The following is a 19,357-nucleotide window of genomic DNA, read 5'->3' as shown; positions in this document are numbered from 1 at the left end:
GCTCCTCTTTTTTTCTTTTTGACATTTGTGAGGCGTCCAGTTTATTGTCAAGATGAGTCACGAAAGACATTAGGTTTTTTTAAAAAAAAAAAAACTTTTTCATTTACGCCCAAACTTTTGAAGTTTTCCATTAAATTAATGTAAAATCAATAAAACACAAGTTGTTATTATCCTAACATGAGGTCTATAAAAAAACAAAAAAAAAAACAAAAAACAATAAAAGTTAAATGTTGACATTGAAAACAGAAGTTGGCAAAAGAGTCTCACCGCAAAGTCCGTGTGGTAGCTGTTCAGGAACTTTCCTGCTTTTGACAGTGATGGAGGAAGTATATTTAGAGTATTACATTCACAGTGTAAGGTAAGGTACATAAGTAACTTTATTAAAAATGTACTTTAAGTATCGAAGGTTAACGTAGGAGAAAATGGTTGTTCATTTATTTTTTATTGCAGTTTTGACTACATGGACCAGTGGACCTGATCCAAACCCAGTGACCCTCATCTGACCTATTTGTAATAACATGGGAAGCAGCCACAAAACAGCTTCTTGAAGAAGTTGTTTTTATCCGATGTGACCGCTTTATCTAGCTGGACTATTCCATCCTGAATGGCCACTTCAGTATTTTGGACATTTTTCTGGATGTTTTCGATGGCGGCCCCCTGCTCCTCTATGAGCACGGCCACATCCAGGAACAGCCCCTGGATCCCCTCGATCCTCTTCCTCAGCTCCAGCAGCTCCTTGTGATGACTCTCAATCTGTAGGAGAGCAGAGCGCCGTTTTGCCCTCCACCTGGATGCTGAACACATTCAGCTCCTCGCCCTCCAACATCTCCTCCAGCTCCTCCTCGCTGACCTCCCTGCCCACCACCTCCATCCGCCTCTGGATCTGACGTTTACAAGCCTCCCTGTGGCTCATCTCTGTGTCATTGTAGCTGAACATCACCTCCTGCAGAGCACTGCTCAGACACTGGTACTGCGTTCGAGCTATGCGTGCTGTGGGGTCAGAGCTGCCTCGCCGGGCCTCCAGTTCCCCTCTCAGAGCGTTCATTGTGTGCAGCCGCTGCAGCACGCCTTCTCCCCTGCATTTAATATCCGCCCCGATTGCATTGGAGTCCCGCTTTGTCGATATGGTGTATGTGGTCTTGTTTAAGGCTTGGTAGTTCACATCTTTTAGCTCAGTGACGTCGTTCTGGATCTGCTGGATCTCCAGACGTATCTGCTGGGCCTCCTGTAGGACACCGTCCAAGTCCTGGTCAGAGTGTGGTGATGCTGCTGCTGCTGCTGCTGCTGCTGCTGCTGCTGCTGCTCCGTCATACTCTGACAGGTTGTCCAGCTCCACTGTGCTAAAACCATCTGTGTTAGTCTGCATCTGATGTAGGTGCATCAATCTGTCTCTCATATCTGAAAGGTAGATGACACAGTAAGAGAAAAAGATTTATTCAGCTGGGTGTGAGAATCTGTCCGTTATGCCTGGGAAATAGAGCATTTCTAAGGCTTCACAAGATAATTAAAACTACAATAACCTATTTTTTGGCCACTGGCAGGCAGCAGAAACAAGTTGTAAACACAAAACTGACAGCACAGCCAAGGCCTAGATATTGTGACTTTCAGTCCATAGTGTGAGTCAAACTCTCAAAAACGCTGACCCTACAAATCCCATATTGAATCTCACCTATAGAAGAGGTTGGGTTCTTTTAACTTGACATGGTGAACTTGTTACATCAATTATTCAACATTCACTCTCCTTTTAGCTCTGTTTTGGTCTCTACCAACTCCTGAGGGGAGCTCATGTTCACCAACTGGTCTCTAACTGCGTCTGTCTGCAGTTTGGTGCTGAGCAGGTAGTGGACAGTGTTTTTTTTTTTTTTTTTTTTTTTTTTTAAATAGATTTTTCACCGAAAACAGCTACATGTTGCGGCTTTAAACAACGCTAATGAGAGCCGTGAGAGTGAACCAGAACAATAAACTTGTGGGTCCTAATACCAAAGCAATGAACTTGAAAGATGCTCTGTAGATCTAAGGGGAACTACAGAGTCGGGTGATAATTGTCTGTGAGTTCATCGCTACATGTGACCGCTTTCACATTTCATATAGTCAGTTTGATCCAAAAAATTGATCAGTGCAGCTTTAATACAACATTGACACTGTTCTGCTGCATAAACTTGAATTCTTTTTTTCTGACTTTTCTAATATACTTTTCTAATATACTATACTTTGTTTTTTTCTGGTGAAATATTGACGGTTTTAGCCCCTAAGGTCAGTGAGGACTATTCAAATGAAACAATCTGAGAACTTTAAAGGTGAGAATTAATTTTAGATGGAACTGCTTAAAACTCATAGACATATGCGACCTTTTTTGTCGCAGTACACACTGTTTCATTTTAAGGGGTCACAGCCTAAATAATTTGGGAACCACTGAGATAAATAAGGTTGGAAAAAAGTAAACGACTTTCAGTAAGGCAAGCGAAGAGTGTGTAATTGTCACTCAGCTTCAAGATAAAAATCCTTTCAAGAGGTGTGTCGGGTTACCAGATGTAGTAACCTGACACACCTCTTGAAAGGATTTAATCTTGAAGCTGAGTGACAATTACACACAAGAAGGCCTAGCTGACATGGCTATGCATTTAAAAAAGGGGGGTTAAGTAAATTAAAAGAGCAGTCCTATTTTTGTGGTAAAAACTGGGAAAGAAAAACACACTAAATGACACAGATCAAAAGACAAAAGAGTAATTAGTTGCTTTTGAAACAACAAGCGTGTACTTGTTCCTGTGTTAAATGCCTCCTGAGCATGACTGAGGGTGTTTAGTCACACACACAGTCTGATACAGAGAGCAGGAAAACATAAAGCCTTTGTAATACATACGCACAGTAGGAGTGAGCATCTACTCCTTGCTCTTCAGTATCACGTAATCTTAGATGAGCATACTTGATCCGCCAGGCCGTTTAATCTCGTTCTTCACTTACCAAACAAGTTTCGAAGCAGAAAAAGTATAGTGTAAAAGTATATTAGCTGGTAATCTGATTTGAAGTGAGGCGAGATGCTTAGGATTTCAGTGTTTTCAGTGGGATTCAACAACAAAGGCAGAGGAAACATATCCTGTAATTCTGAACAGCCCGACAAAAGAAGTCTGGTCTGAGTTAGTTGACGTTTACCAAAGACAAATGCTATTTTTCCATTATTTTTGAAAACAGTTTGAGTTTACAAATTGAGGTCTCTCATCTGTACTGTATTTTAAGTTCAGATGTTTAAAAATTTTGAGCTGAAATACCACCTCAGTCAAACCTAAAAAAAAAACACAGTGCCTTACTTGTATAGCTGTTATCTATAGAGGGTTTCGTCCTGACCCTCTGTAGCACGAGCTGATCATAGAAATGGAATAGGCGGTGCGACGGGCGAAGAACTTTTTTAAAAAATGCTAATCATCATCGTCGATACACCCGTTTAAGAGGAAAGATTTCTCAGAAACAAAACTCTCTGCATTCCTCTTGTGTCACATGGAGGCACGGAGGGACGTACGGCCAGGTGAAGCCAGGCCTCTCCAGAATTCATCGTTAAGACGATGACTGATACATGCGTGTGTACATTTTTCTATATTCTCAGTTCAGCTGTTACTCAAGTATGTTTGCGATTATTGACAGATTGTTTTCCATGTCTAACAACACGAGAGGCGATGAAGGGTCGTGAAAAGAGACTGACGTTAAGCTAAGGCCTCGAAGGAGAAAAAAATGTTAATATGTTAGATAATATCAAAGACAGAACTCATCACACCCTGAGACTGGACACCGAAAGCATGTCAAAAACAAGGACAAAGTATTCCAGATACGTTGTCTTCCAAAGGGGTTGGACTGAAGTGTTGGTATGTGATAACAAATGATGAAGTCTCGCAGAGGTCAGTCTCTGCTTTGCCACTTTTACAGGCGATAATCCTAACCTTTCTTTCTAGTCTCTCGAAACGCGGTCGGACTACGGGCTCGTTCCGACGTCGCACGCACTGCAACCGCGAAATGTCAAGTGACTGCCAGTCACGCTGCCAGAAAAAGAAGTGTGTTGAGGCATATTGCAACAAGGGGAAATGGATGGTTGCGGTGATGTGTAGGAAGCTGGTTGACACAGTCATTTCCACAGCCGGCAGTGGAGAGTATGCGATTAGTCATTTCCATCGGCCTCCATGGGTCTGAGTCAAACTGGCTTCGTTTCTCAGAGGGGAATTTAGCAAAGTTGATGTATCACTTAACTGTACATACGCACTCCCTCGGCGTTAAAGTCAGACACTTTGATTCTTAAGAGAGGAAGAGCAAGAATGAAACTAGACGATCCCACGGACCACAGCGCAAGCAGCAATCTCTCTGTTTCATAGTTTCGTCTCTCGTTTCATTTACCTGGTCAAGACCCGGCATGTTCATACATTCTTACAGTTCCACTGGTTTGTACTTTACTCTAGAGAAGAACAAAAGTCTCACATAAAGTTTTACATGCTTTTCTTTGTTCCCAATGCATAACATGGCAAATCCAAAACAGAGTTGAATGGAAGCGATGGATTTTAAAGTAAATATTCAAAGTCAGAAGAGAAAAACTGAATACCTAGACATCATGTGAATAGTAGAGCAAACTTAAACCGCTAAATGGCAACAAAATGTTAAATTTCTAAATCAGAAGATGCTTTATACTCTTATATCAGGTTTAAATCTGACCTCTGCTTTTTCTTTGGTGGAAAGTAAAGCACATTTACTTAAAATACTGTACCTAAGTACAATTTTGCTCTACGTGAGTGTTTCCATTTTATGCTACTTTATAGTTTTAATCCTCTAAATTTCAGGGGAAGACATTGTACTTTTTACTCCGCTACATTTTTTTTTTTGACAGCTGGAAACATTAGCATTTGAGAATAAGACTTAACATTGAAACAAAAACAAAAACAAATGATAACAGTAGAGATTATACCAGCATTTCCCAACTTCTGGCATGTGACCCTTTACCAAAAAAAAAAAAATCAGTCTCTATAGACACTGTTCACACCTCAGATGTCTGAGTTGTTACCAGCTCCACCAAAGAGACTTTTTCCTTCTAAACATATCAGATATTTTAATTTCATGTTTTAACTGCTCCTGATTTAAAGTGGCAAAATTGTCCTGCATTTCACAAAAAGCACAGAAAGTGGGAAAAAAAAGAAAACCCATTTGTGTCTTGAACTTTGTGTTTTCCTTGTTTTCGCCCCCATTAATCATCCGACGACCACTCGGATTTATCTTGTGACCCACTGAAAGGAGATCAGCTAAAATGAAGCTCATACACTGTTTCATAAATATTAAAAATCTAATTATGTCATGTACAAGAATATAACAGTCACAGAGGACATTGATATGCATTATTAGTACTTTAATTTTTATACTTTCGGTCCATTTACTGTAATTACTATACCACACTGTATTTTTAATTAAGTAGCATTTTGAATGCAGGACTTTTACTTGCTTCAGTAAAGATTTTGGTGCATTGCATTTGCATTTGCATTTTGCTGGAGTATTTATTTTGCCCAGCAGATGTCAGTGGTGCAACAGTACCTTTATCTCTTAGGTAGCTTACAGTTCATGAACTTGTTAACTAGTTTGATACGACTTTCCGTATCCCTGTACGAGCAACAGCTCAGCACACAGATCAACAGATACACACACACCATAGGAGAAACCCCCCCCCACTGTTCATCAAATAACTAAATACAATCAAAGGCTATAAACTATATGTGGTATTGGTAATGCTAACAGACATTACTTTACATGGCATTTTTCTTCTATTCGTGTTATTACTCTTCGGAAATGTAAAGACAATATTGATCTGACACTGAATAATTGCCAATGTAAAACATGTTAGAAACATTGATAATCATTTATTTGAATAACACAAAGTCCCAAAACATGAACTGATTACTCATTTTTTACAGTTTCTATTCCTTGAGATTTAAAATGTGAATATTCATCCAAGCATAACATTCGTTCTGTTGATTTCTTGCACGAAACTCAAAATCATTTCAGGTTGAAAAGTTCTCAATTAAATCTAGTTATTTCTATATCCTGGTTTTGATTTGATTAGCTTGTTTTTATTGGGTTTTTTTTTTTGGTTTTTTTCCAATCAATAAACCGTGGTGCATGGGTTTCAGATGTAGACATCCCCGTTCACCAGTCAGCAACCGCGCATGTGATCAGGTGAAATCTAACTTGGCCTCGTACACACTCCTCAGTGCTGCTCAGCGGTTAGAACGACTAAAATGAGGTACAGACACACTGGGAAAGAGCTCTTTGTGAACGTGCCAAGAATGTTCTTTCCACTTACAACTCATAGCCATCCTTAATTAAAGGCTGTAAATCTGCTAAACTGCAGGACAAAAGTCCATTCCATGCACTTAGAAGTTTCTCAGAGTGGCACATTTTGCCTCTGACATCCCTCGACCATGTCTTCATGTCAGATTCCTGTTCCAGATCCTTTTTTGTCTTAAACCATGACTCAAAATCCCGTTGGAGTATTTAAAAATTAAGTTGATATTATAAATCAGCCTATTTATCTGTTATTACGTTAAGAATTAAATAAGATTTTCAGTTTACATAGCTGCCACCTCTGATTTTAAGATGTTTATCTCTGTAACACAGTTTATTAAGTCTAATTTGTAAAGCTTTCTTGTCCCTTTTTTGCCAAAAGAAATTACAACTATGCGAATATTATGATGTAAAGTCTTTTTTACTTGGTCCCCTCAAACCTTAACTATGCATCTACCAAAAGAAAAAAAAAGAGAACCAAAAACTACAATATCAAAACTCCATCGCAGACCATCATTCTTTCCAATCCAATTTTATGCATTTTAAGCATCAAGAAAGGACACATTCATCAGATTTAAATGTCATCAATAAGTTTATATTTGATGTCCTCAAATGCCTGGGTACAAAAAAGGACACGTAAACATGCAGACTGACTCGCTGAGACCCCCTGCGTTTTATCTCATTATATTGCATAAGGCCTCAGGAGTTAGGTTGCTGTAATCGGTGGAAAAAACATCAGCTGTTTTCAGTTACACAAAGTTGTGACTCTAATTAATTCAACCTATTAGCATGCACCAAGGGTCACATAACAGCACCAGTGTCTCGGAGCATCTGATCAAATTAACATGAATGCCTGTCATGGGTTTGTTTCTCTGCTCGAAGATTTCCCAAGGTCTGACTTTGTTCGACTAAGGTGGCACACCGCTGATCACGGCACGCAGAGGGGCTTCCTATACGGGACTGTTAAACTTTCAGATGTAATTGGAGCATTCCCGAGTATAACGTCATATAAAAAAAAATCAGAGATTTTGAACTATTTCGAATGGTGAGATTCCTTCTCCAAAGCAACAGATATTCTTTTACAAAAAAAGACATAACTGAATTAAATAACTGACATGAAGACAAACAGATGGTGGGATATTAGTGAAACTATAAGCTACTGTTCCATGTTTGCGGACGGGCATATTGATAGAAAACTTAATAAAAAGCAGCGCATGGGTGGAGTTTGGGGTCTCAGCACTGTCACATTGTTGGAAGCCACAGCTCAGTGGTCTTCGCTTTAAGGGCTATAGGGCCTCTGGTTTATTACCTTTCCTCTAAGCCTGAGATTGAAGACATAATACACATCACATGTTGGCGTTTATCTCACACAACACAGGTTATAGTAAAAAACAAAAAAAACAAATACCATTAGGTTACTTTTTCAAAGAAAAAAAAAAAGCACTGGCAGGGTAGCGGTGAGGTTGGCACACTCACAGGGCAAAGCCGGTCGGGCTTTGTCCCGTCAACAATGCTTCTTGAGTTCCTGGCAAGTACAGTGGACAACTGAGAAACTACAAGATATTACGGCAGGGATAAAAGATTTTAAAGGATTTATGGACGTATGTGACAAATGATCAGATGACACGCAGCGCTGGTGGGTAACATATGAATGGAAGAAAAAAATAGAATACATTATATAACAGGGCACGAGGGTTCACCAAATGGTCTGATGAGAATGAGAAGGATGCGAGTCATATGTTGTGGTCTTCACGGTCACCCCATCTCAACACAACGGAAGACTGGCAGTGCTCTCCAGCACCATCATCAAACCATAAAATGAGGAATTATCTTTCAGATAGCTTGCGATAAGAAAGCGAATAAGCGTATCCCAGATGTCAAACTATTCCTTTAAATAATCCCCTCATGCTCAATCTATCTAATCCATCTAAACTAAGCTTTACATGTCCATTTTTAATTTAGCAATAAACGTTCAGATTCATAAAAGTACATGTATATCACATTGGAATCAGTGGTTTTCAGGAACGGTTGAACAACCACATGTGAAGCCAAAAACAGGACATAACAGGTCAGTTCAGTAACAACAACAACAACACTGTATTCCTCAAAAGCTTCTGAATAGAGAGCTTGAGTAAGTAAATTGTAGATTAATAGATAGAGATATAAACAGTTTATCCCTTTTACTTTGTACTTCATGTTGAAAGTCTCGGACTTTGGACATCTTGTGAGACTGTTTTATGTGCCGTCCTGCCCTGCTCATGATATTCTGCCCACGTCTTTGCACAGTGACCCAGAGGGGTCTTAGAAACACGGAAGAATAAGGGAAACAAAAAGAGAATAAGAGGTTAACGCCATTCATGATCAGTATGTTTCCTTTGCTGATTCTTCACTATGCAGTTTGTTTATGGACTTTTAATCACACAGAGTGAAAATGTTCCCAGTCAGGCAGCTGTGGCATCCAGTAGCACGACTGCTTAGACATGTCCCCCTCATTTTATGGAAAATAAGGGGCCTCTTCTTAAAGTAAATGGTCAAAAACACTAAAAATCCACTTGATAAACGTTCCAACTATCGCACAGCAAGAGGCGGTTTTGAAATCTAGCCGTTCTGTTTCCAATGGAAATATCGTTTTTAAAGCCTGTAACATACTTCTTCTTCTACAGTGCTGTAAGTTTCAAGCCCATCTGCACCCTGAGGTGCATGTATATGTCGGGGGCGGATTCAGGCTTGTCGATGGGGCTTCAGTCATCTGAGGACAGGCTGTGTTTTCTCTGCAGTTTTTTTTTTTGTTTTTTTGTTTTTTTTGTTTTGTTTAGTCTATGTTTTGTCCCCCCCCCCCCCTCCTCCCTCCCTCCTTCATTTTGATGCAGCGAGAGGCGTGCCGGGCCGGGCCGGGCCGGGCCAAGCTCATCTTATAGGCTTCATGTGATGCGGCAGGGAGGTGTCTGGCTAAAAAAAGACTTTTTAAACATCCAGGCTGCACGCTGCACCATTCGAGAGCGGACAGTCTCTCCCGACCGCTCACGGAGCTACCGGCTTGCTTGGTGGTTTTTTTTTTTTTTTTGTGTTTGTTTGGTTTTTTTTGGGGGGGGGGGCGGTGTTTTCCAGCACCTGTGCGGCTCAGTCCGGATAGTGACGCTCCTGCAGTTCCGATAATGGGAGACGCTCAGTCTGCGCAACGGGAGAGCAAGAATGACGCGGCGGCTGAGGAGGAGAGCGGAAAAGTGGACGATGCTCGGCCTGGGCAGGATACTTCCGACAAGGTAGCATCTTCCTTCCCGCAGATCCCGGTGGAATGACTGCAGCTGCAGCCTTAATCGTCCCCCTGTTTATCCTCAAACTCTGTAATGACGATTTATCCTCATTATCTACACATTAAGGGGGTTTTCAGTAGCTGAAGTGCAGTAACAAATGATTTATGATATATTACATTTCATAAAATCAGACAGAGGTTGCTATGTGTTTCAAAAATGCTGAGGCAGGATTTCGTTGTTGTCAGGACAGTGCAGCAGCTGCCTGCCAACTCATCCATTAACCCCAAGATAAAGGAAAAGTCCTTGTCTCGTTTGAAAGAATTGCACCGAGCACATCCAGCTCTTCTGGGACTCTTGAATCTGGATTTTAATCAAAAAAACAAACAAAAATTTAAAAAAAAATTAAAAAATGTTGCTTTTTCGGCTTCGTTTTAACGGCAAGAGTGAGTGCAGGTGCAAAATGAAGCCATTGCTACCAATCTTTTCCTAGCAACACACAAAAGTTGGTGAAAATTTGTTTGGCTTGTTGTATTCTGTCAAAGGATAGGATAGGAACTGTAAAGGACCCCCTGGTTGCTGACTCTTGCTTTGGTAGTTGGAGGCAAACAGACCCAGTCTCTTCCTGTTTTCACTGTTTCATTGACATTGCAATGGTTTGGATTTACTGTAGATGAAGGGAGTAGTGTGGAGGACTAATGACCTTTAATTCTTTGGGGAACCTAAGCCGGGGGGAGAGATGGAATTTCCCCATTGCTGCACTCAGCAGAGGGGAACATCGATTATTTGTGAAAGACATGATCACTGGGTCATGCTAGGCAGGAAGTCAATTAGACAGCACTGTACTGTGAGAATAAAAATAGCAATTAATGTCTTGTGAGCTGCAGTCATGTTGAATAACGTCTTAAGTTTTAAAGAAGATTAAATCTTTTAAAAAAAGAAGCCAAAAAAATGCAAAGTACATACATTTATTTATTCTTTCTCCCCACAGACCAAAATGTTTTTGCAGCAAGTTGGCCTTACTTTAACTTGTTACAGTGATCTGAGTTTTTTCCCAAATAAAATGCCAAAACTACTGATGAGCTATATCCTGTCACACTCATTGGTACTTTTTTTTCTTTTTTTTTTTTGCAAAGCTATCTCAAGTCCCCAAATGTTTGGTTGTATGTTCCTAAAATTAAACTGTTTACTTTCACTTAACTCGTATGGCTCCAGATGACTGAAAACAAAGACATGCTTGTTCACCGCTCCTAATATAGGAAGTGCATGCATGTACAATTGTGAATAACTTTTGCCTGGAAAAACTAGTCAACTCACAGCCAACCATAATCATATTATGACCTTTGATGTTTCAATTTAAGACAGTATCATAATTTAATCAAATGGCCACATTATTACTAATTTAAATGCCACTGCAAGGCACCCAAAGTAGTTAAATAAGGCTAGATAAAACCTTTTCAAAGAACATAGGTAGGCTGAACTAAGTAGTTAACATATTTTGCAAAAAACAGAATAAGTCCTTTACCTTGTTCATCAAAAATGACTGCAAACAAAGAGAGGGCAACATCGCTCTAGCTGTGTAATAAAATGGTAAGACACGAATAACCTGAAAAATGGCTGGAAATGAATCTACCGCATCATTGTCTAATAATGTCTTAATAGGTATTAGTAGGTTCCATATGATCCTAAGAGCTATTTTTAACTGTGTATTTAGTGAGTTACTCCACACTAGTTGAATGGCATGTGTTTCTTATTCACTATCGCCTGCTCAGACTTTTCCGATTAATCTGGTTCACAGATTTGATATAGGGACAATTAGGGTTATTAAACTGTAAGGTTACCATCAACTCCAACCAACAGTAACTCGTGCATGTTTTTTACAAAATAGGACTTTGGAGCCCTCAGTTAATCGAAGATTGAAATTCTTTGTTTGCTTTCACAGAAGTACAAATTCAGATAAATTTGTTAATGCCTGTTTAGCTATGAGAGAATGGTCCCTGCTGTACTTTTCTTTTGATTGAAGCTAGTGCTTGATTTGTATCCTTTGAGCTTTCATAAAATCTAATCTTCGCCACAAGAACAGAGGTAGACTGTACATTCTGTTTTGTGCTTTGTTTCAGCCTCTCAGTAATAATGGGCAAATATCTGAGGTCAGTGGAAATGCAGACAGCACTATAGCAGAAGTTAATTGTCACTGTGAGGAGGAGATCACTGCAGAGGGTGGGTACTCACAATCTGTGTATTAATGCTCACTGACACACAGTCAGCATAATTTTAACAGATGCATAACTTGTTGAATTTCTGCAAATGGAATTTCACCTGTGTCATCAGTCTTTTACAGTTCCTGCAAATCAAGGGTTATACTATTTAATATATTTTCTGGTTTAGCTTTCCTTTCTCCAGATGAAGAAGTTTCAGAAACAACAAAGCCACCGAGAGAAGACGAAATACCAGTAGAAAATGTTGAAAATAATGAAGAAGAATCACCTAATGACGTTGATGTTAATGAAGACTTGGCCCGGGAAATGACTGAAATGGATGCAAAGCAAAATGACATCAATGAAAGTTTTAAGAGATTTTTCAGTAACATCGGTTTGAAACTGACGGTAAAAAGAGGCTCGGCTGGAAAAGCTGAACTAGAAAAAGATGTGCTTGATGAGACCAACGAGGAAGAATCAAATAGATCAGAAGACGTCGGGAATACTGCAAAGGAAACCAAAAGTGAGAATGCTGAACAGAATATTGATCTGAATGCAGCACAGGAGACTTATGACAATGATTCAACAACATGTCCTACCCTGACAGATGTTACATCGGAGGACGTTCTAGAACATCCAGAGGAAAAAACAACAGAGGCCAAAGAGGAAGTTGAATCTGATCATGTAGATGCAGCAACAACTTCACCTGTAGATGAAGATATAAAGGCACAACAGGATGCCACACTTGAAGAAGACCTACATCCAACATCTCCATCTAGTTCTGAAGCAGAGATGGTTGTATCTCCAATTAAACGTTTTTTTACAACTGGAATCTTTTCTGGACTACGGAAGAAAAAGAGGTCCATAGATGATGAGTTAATTGAGAAAGAACTGTTGGAGTTTGGGAAAAAGGAAACAGTAGAGACAACAGAAAAAAACGTAGAAGTACAACAGGATAAAGAGGCGACTAGTCCATGTGTGGAGGCAGCTGCAGTTGAGGCAGAACATGAAGAAGACGAACTTAAAGAGGAGATCCTGTCTGCAGCATCAGCTCCGATGACGGATGACGGGAAATCACCTCCCACAGATCCAGCAACCATTACTGTCAACGAGCCTGAAATGATGAGTTCTCAAGAGAAAGTTCAAGCCAGTCCTCTGAAAATGCTCCTATCAGGGTCTAGTATAAAGAAACTCTCCAAAAAGCAGAGAGGCAGGAAATCAAGTGACACGAAGCTGTCAGACTCTGGAGAACACTTTTCAGATCAGCTCATGTCATCTACCGAGTCAGATGAGAAACGGAAAGAAGAAAGTCCTACGCAACACTCTGAAGAGGCAGCAGGAGATGAGGATGGTGCATGGGCTTCTTTCAAAAAACTTGTGACTCCAAAAAAGCGTAAGAAGAGGTCCTCATTGACCAATGAAGAGACACAAATCCCAGGCTCAGTAGAGGAAACAAAACCAAGTGAAGGAGAGCAAATATCAGATCGCAGCACTGATGAAGGCAAAAAAAGAAAAGATTCATCTGTCTCATGGGAAGCTGTTCTGTGTGGATCTGGACGGAGAAGCCGAGGCCGAAAAACATCAGACTCCGAGGATGAAATGCCCCAAGCTGAACATGACAGTAAGAAGCAAGAGTCGCCACTAGAAAGTTCTAACGAGGTCAGTTTAATTTCATCCTTTTCCCCCAAACAAGCAGGAAGTCCCTCAGAGGGTGATGGAGGATCAACATGGAAATCGTTTAAAAAACTCGTCACCCCCAAAAGGAAAGCCAAAGATGAGGAAGAAAGCAAAGATAATATAGAGTCTGATACTGAAGTTACTCAGGATGATTCCTCCTTTTCAATAAAGAAACTTCTCCCAGGTCAAAAAAAGAGGAAGTCTGCTGAAAAGCAAGATCAGGTATCTTCAGATGAGGCTGATAAAGAAGTAGTTTCAGGTGATGAAGATTTCGAGACACCAGCTGTGGTTCCATTGTCTGAGTTTGATACAATTGAAACAGGAGTTCACATAAAAAAACAGGCTGATGTAGAAAGTCATGTACCCAAGGAAGCAGACTATGAACTGCAGCAAGACCTCCTTGAACAAATGGCTGAACCAGTCCAATCTTGTGACAGTCCGCAAACTGAAGCAGATAGAGTCCAAGACAACCAGGATACTTTAGAAAATGAGGCATCTACAGCTCCTGCTTCAAATGAAGAACCTGAGGACGTTACAGAATTAATCAGTAAGCATCAACAACTCAGTGATATTCCAGAGGAGGGTATAATTACAGAGACCATAGCCACTCCAACTTCAGTCACTGAAGAGGCAGCTAGAGATGACACTATAGCAGAGGATCTGATAGAGATCACATCTGAAGCCATAACTGCTCCAGAGCCTGTAGACATTACCTTGGCAGATGAAACTGAGATGATCTCTGCAGTTTCCCAGCTATCAGAGTCTTCAAAAACATCTGGCAACACAACACCAGTCCCAGCAGAGTATGACGCCAAAGATACAATGGAGCTCCTGCAACAGGCTGTTGAAACCATCTCCATAATCCCAAAGGCAGTTCCAGTGTGTTCAGATGAGGTAAACTCAGAAAGAATAATTGGATCTGTCTCACATCAAATACTTGAATCATTTGTAAAAGAGCAGACAAAAATTCTGGAAATACACAGGAGATCAGACACAACTGCCTTTAACACAGGTCTAAATGTTGAAGAACTGGATGTTATTAATGAATTTACAGCAACAGCCCAAACAGAAAATATATCTGAAGTCAACGAAGCTGTTTCCACAGAAATTGTATCTGAAGTTCCTACTGAGGTGTTTGACGAAGCTGAAATTGCTGTAGATGAAGTTCATGACGTCAATATTTCAAATCCAGAAGGAAGCACAAAAGAAATAGAAAGTACTGATGAGAGCCAGCATATGGTGGGAAGCCAATCTGAGGTAAATGAAGCTGTGTCTATAGAGACATTACCACAAGGTGAAGAGATTGTTGCAGATGAAGGCTCTCTAGTTGGGGCCCATCAAGATGAAAAAGAGCCCCTAAAAATTGACTTTCAAGAAGCAGAATCAGTGGCTACAATAGCAGAAGAAAGTAAGGATGGAGGTGTGCAGCAGGAAGTCCAAACTCAGACACAAAAGGAAGATCAAATCTTACTCAATATCACTGATCAAGTTCAAGTTGAGGATAAAGATCAACCAGTAGTAGAGGTGGAGGAGTTACAGGAATTAGCAGCTGTCACATCAGATTCAGAGGAGGGTAGTGTTCAATCACTTGAAAAAGAAGTTGTATCAAAGGCCCTTCCAGAGGCAGAAACTGTTACAGATGAACCCAAAGAGGAAACAGAGCCTCTCACTGCAGTCAGTGAGTCAGTGGATGCTTTCGAAACTGAACATGTTCAAGAACCGGAGATATTAGAAGCTTCACAAGTTATAAAATTAGATTCAGAACAGGGTAGTGTCCAATCACTTGAAAAAGAAGTTGTATCAAAGGCCCTTCCAGAGGCAGAAACTGTTACAGATGAACCCAAAGAGGAAACAGAGCCTCTCACTGCAGTCAGTGAGCCAGTGGATGCTTTCGAAACTGAACATGTTCAAGAACCGGAGATATTAGAAGCTTCACAAGTTATAAAATTAGATTCAGAACAGGGTACTGTCCAATCACTTGAAAAGGAGGGAATATCAGAAGAGACTGAACCAGCAGAAACTGTTACAGATGAACTAACACAGGCAACTGAAGGAAATGTAGGGCCAGAGGAAGAACTATCAGTAGAAGATGCCAAAACTGAACATGTTCAAGAACCCGAACTATTGTCATCTGATGTAAATAACATTGCAAATGAAACAGAAACTGAGGTAGAGGCATCATTGCCTGCTCACGTAGTCACAGAAAGTGTTGAGGAAGGTAGTGCCCAGGAACTTGAAAGCCAAATATTGTTTGAAAAGGTTCCCAAACCAGACACTATAAATGTTGCTGCCGCGGTTACAGTTGAAACTGAGAGTGAAGCTGTGGCAGTACTGAATCAGGCTTTAAAGATAAATCAGGATCAGAAAACAGAGATTACGCCACAAGATGTTCAGGTTGGGCAGGAAGGTCACATCCCTGAAGTTGTATGTGAGTTACAAACATTAACAGCAGTTCACGTATCCTCTGTTAATGAGGAAGCAAGTATTGTTCAGGTCAGAGAAAATTCTGTATTTTCTGAAGTAACCCCAGAACCTTGTGCAGATTATGTCCCAATTACACATGAACCCAAGCATGAGGTGCATCTCAGTGCAGTGCAAGCCAGTGTTGAGGGAGAAAAAGTAGGTGAACTTTCAGGTGCTGAGATAAGGAGTGCTGCTGTTGAGCATTGCAAGGGGGCACAAGTGATCAAGTGTTATCCAAAAGACGTGTCAGCGGTGATATCTGATGTTTTGATAGAGAAAACTTCAGAGATTCATGAACCCTTGTTAGACTCAGTGGCAAATGAGCAGGAGTTCAAGGAGACAATTGAGACTGCAATACCATTAGTGAAAGATGTTACTCAGACAGCTGAGGGAGGCAGTGCGGTGATGATGATGAATGTGCCATCTATACAGTTTGAGGACAACCACAGAATTCAAGTGCAGCTGGTCGATGTCGATATCAAATCAGCTGAGACAATTGTTGACACAGCACTAGAGGTAGGGGTAACAGAAGCCAAAGTAGTTAGAGATGTTTGTCATGAAACAAATAAAGATGTAGACAAGTTCTCTGCCACATTGGAGACTGAAGAGAAATTAACTAATAAGGAAAACAAGGTGACCATTCAAGAAGTTATTCAAAATGTAAAGGTGAATTTACCGGAGACATTACCTGAATCAGTGCTTGTCAATCTTGAACAAGAAGTTATAAAACAGACAGATGCTGTGACAGAGGCAAGTGAGATACCTGAAAGTGAGTTAAGTGAAGTGGAGGATCAAAAAGTGATGGAGGATAGTATTGGAACTTTCAGGGAAAGAGGAGATGAAGCATATGCTGTCATCAGTGATGACTCTGCAACTGAACAGCAAGTGTTTGAGGATCTCAGGAAAACATCTGATATTCCAGGAAGTTCAGTCTTGATCCCTGATCGCAAAGAGGATTTGGAGGAGCCTAAAGCTAAACTGGAAGAATCTGAAGCAGATGTAACAACTGAAGAGGTCAAATTGTCATCAGATGATTTAGATGTGAAGAAAATTAAAGAGGAAGCACAACTTCCACAAATTGCCCAGAGTGAGATTGTAACACCTAGTAACACTGGATCAGTAGTCCCCCAAAACACTGGAATAATCTCATCAATAGGTAATGTGGAGTCCCCTTCTAGCCTTTCTTTAGAATTCAAACTTAACATACAGTTTGGGCAAGCAAAGGCAACAGCTTCTCCACCACCCACACCAGAGAGAATTGAACCAGTTAAAAAGACAGTTGTGTCTGAGGTTGGTGTTCAGGCAGAACCCAAAAAGCAAACAAATCCAACACAAAGCGCTGAGAGCCAGAAACAGACAGAGTTAACTGAGGTCGCTGTTCAGGCACCAAAAATCGTAAAACCAGAACCAGTTAACTTAGATACAACAGAAAGAGCAGGGATCATGAATCAACCAGTACTACTGGATGTTGGCATGGCAGCAATAGTAACTGTAGATCCAGTAGAACAAATCAAATCAACAGAGAAAGTAACCCCCAACATCCAAGTGACACAAACAATACAAACAGTAAGGCAAAGAGAGAAAAGAGAAGTGTTCCTGAGTCAGCCAGTAATCTCTGAAGCTTGTGACCAAGAAACAAAAGCAGAGGAACCTGTTGAACAAACAGAGGAGGAAATGGACCCGGATGTGTGGATGGATGCTGAGGAAAACATTTATGCTAAAGAGGCAACAGAAGTGTCCCTTCAAAAGGTGGAGGAACCCCTAGAACATCAGACAGACAGTGACCGGGAGGAAAAGGCACTACTTGAGCATGAGTCTGGAATTGCTTCCAATTCCAAGACTAAGGAAGAAGAAAGTCAACAAGGTGTGCTCAAAAAAGTAGGAAGATGTGACACTGAGAGTGAAAGTGAAGATTTTGCTGTTCCACCTGAGCATCTGGAAACTGCAACTGCAAGCATTACTACGACGGAGTTGGATTAATTCAGCGTAACTTCAGAGTCATTGACTGGTAAGCCTCTTCATTTACTTGTTGTAGTATAATTTTTTTTCAGGATCTGGCTCATGAAACTACTTGTTCATACACTGAAATCATGCATCACATGCACTGGAACATCCAAATTAATTGATGTCATTATTCATTTTTTTCTTTCAAGGCTGGACAATCAAAAAGGACGTCACTCCAGTTTGTAAGGAGTTGTCAAAAACCCATTATAGAGAAGGACTGACTGCTAGAAGAAAACTACAGGAAACAGCATTTTGCTGCGTTTATTTGGCTTTATGCTCAACCAAAAATATCCCAATATTTACTGATGAAAGATTATTTTATTAATATTATAAAGTGTGTTATTCATGAATGAAATCTAGCAAGAGACACATCAGCTGGAAAAGTGCTACTCTTCTCAGTGGGCTTGCAAGCGTGATTTTCGAAGTGTGACACTGAACTACATACGCTATACAGCTGCCTTTCAGTAAATTTAAAGTTGTGTGCTATATAGTGCAATTTTGATTACTAATCATGTCAGGTCTTTTCAATTAAATGTCACGTCATATTCTGTTTTTGAATAGAATGTATATGTCTAGGAGAATAAGACAGTATTTTTATGAACTGTCTTTTGTATGGTAAAATGCTTTGAAAACATTTGTGTGTTTAAAACATAATTCATGACGTATGTGACCCAGGTACAGTGCACATTAATTTCTCTTGATATATAGTATATTAGTATATGTAGATATTTAATAGCTTTCACTATGAATCAATTTATGTTTATCAACTGTTCTGTCATTCACCATTTGTTTAATCGTTTCACTTAAATACGTAACTCCCTTTGCATCTATGCAGGTAAAAGCAATAGGCAGACCTCAGCATGCTGCAGATATCTAGTAATTCTGTATATTATCTTGTATATAATGACTGTTTTAATGCTTAACAAGCCAAATCGTGTTTATTTTGAATCTTCAAGAATTTTTACTGTGTATGAATGTATTGTATTGTATTTTATTTTCGTGTCATGCTCACAAAGTGCCCAGCCCTCGAGGGTTCAGAAGACAACTAAATACAGTTGCAGTGGTCAAACATCTCATTTCAAATTGCAGGTTCTCTCCCAAGCTTGTGATTGTTTAAAATAAAAAAAAGATCATGATGAGAGCATGGCACATCTTAAAAAAGTAATAATTTACACTATATTTTTGATTTAAAGTTTAAATTAATCTTCACATATGTATTTATCATTAATATAATTATAATCAGCAGAGCCTTAACCTTAAACAATCATGCCAGCTTTACGTGTCCCCTTTTATTTCCCAGCTTTTTGTGTCTGTTCTCAATTAGCTTATGAAGTCAATGATATGTTGAGCTTAGTAATCACAGTGTGTGGTATAGATGAGAGAAGAAACACGATTATGACAGGCTGTTTGTTCTCTTTTGATTTTTTTCACATATACTGACTTTATTAAAAAAATTCTTGC

The 19,357-nt window shown here is 39.9% G+C and overlaps 1 protein-coding gene and 1 pseudogene across 1 annotated transcript; one reads left to right on the top strand and one right to left on the bottom strand.

The window, feature by feature from the left end:
* Positions 1-504: 504 nt before the first annotated feature.
* Positions 505-1,396, bottom strand: LOC120795477 (annotated as a pseudogene).
* An 8,062-nt stretch (positions 1,397-9,458) lies between these two features.
* On the top strand, positions 9,459-17,632 carry akap12a (A kinase (PRKA) anchor protein 12a; the record flags this gene model as incomplete). The annotated part of the gene is made up of 4 exons (XM_040137417.1): positions 9,459-9,566; positions 11,675-11,774; positions 11,943-15,392; positions 15,972-17,632. Coding segments are annotated over exons 1-4 (5,319 nt in total), but the record flags the coding sequence as incomplete, so codon positions are not given.
* Positions 17,633-19,357: the final 1,725 nt, after the last annotated feature.

The sequence above is a fragment of the Xiphias gladius genome, chromosome 10 (genome assembly GCF_016859285.1).
Source record: "Xiphias gladius isolate SHS-SW01 ecotype Sanya breed wild chromosome 10, ASM1685928v1, whole genome shotgun sequence".
NCBI classification, from domain to species: domain Eukaryota; kingdom Metazoa; phylum Chordata; class Actinopteri; order Istiophoriformes; family Xiphiidae; genus Xiphias; species Xiphias gladius.
The sequence above is the reverse complement of the archived record's forward strand: the minus strand, read 5'-3'. Positions and strand labels throughout refer to the sequence as shown.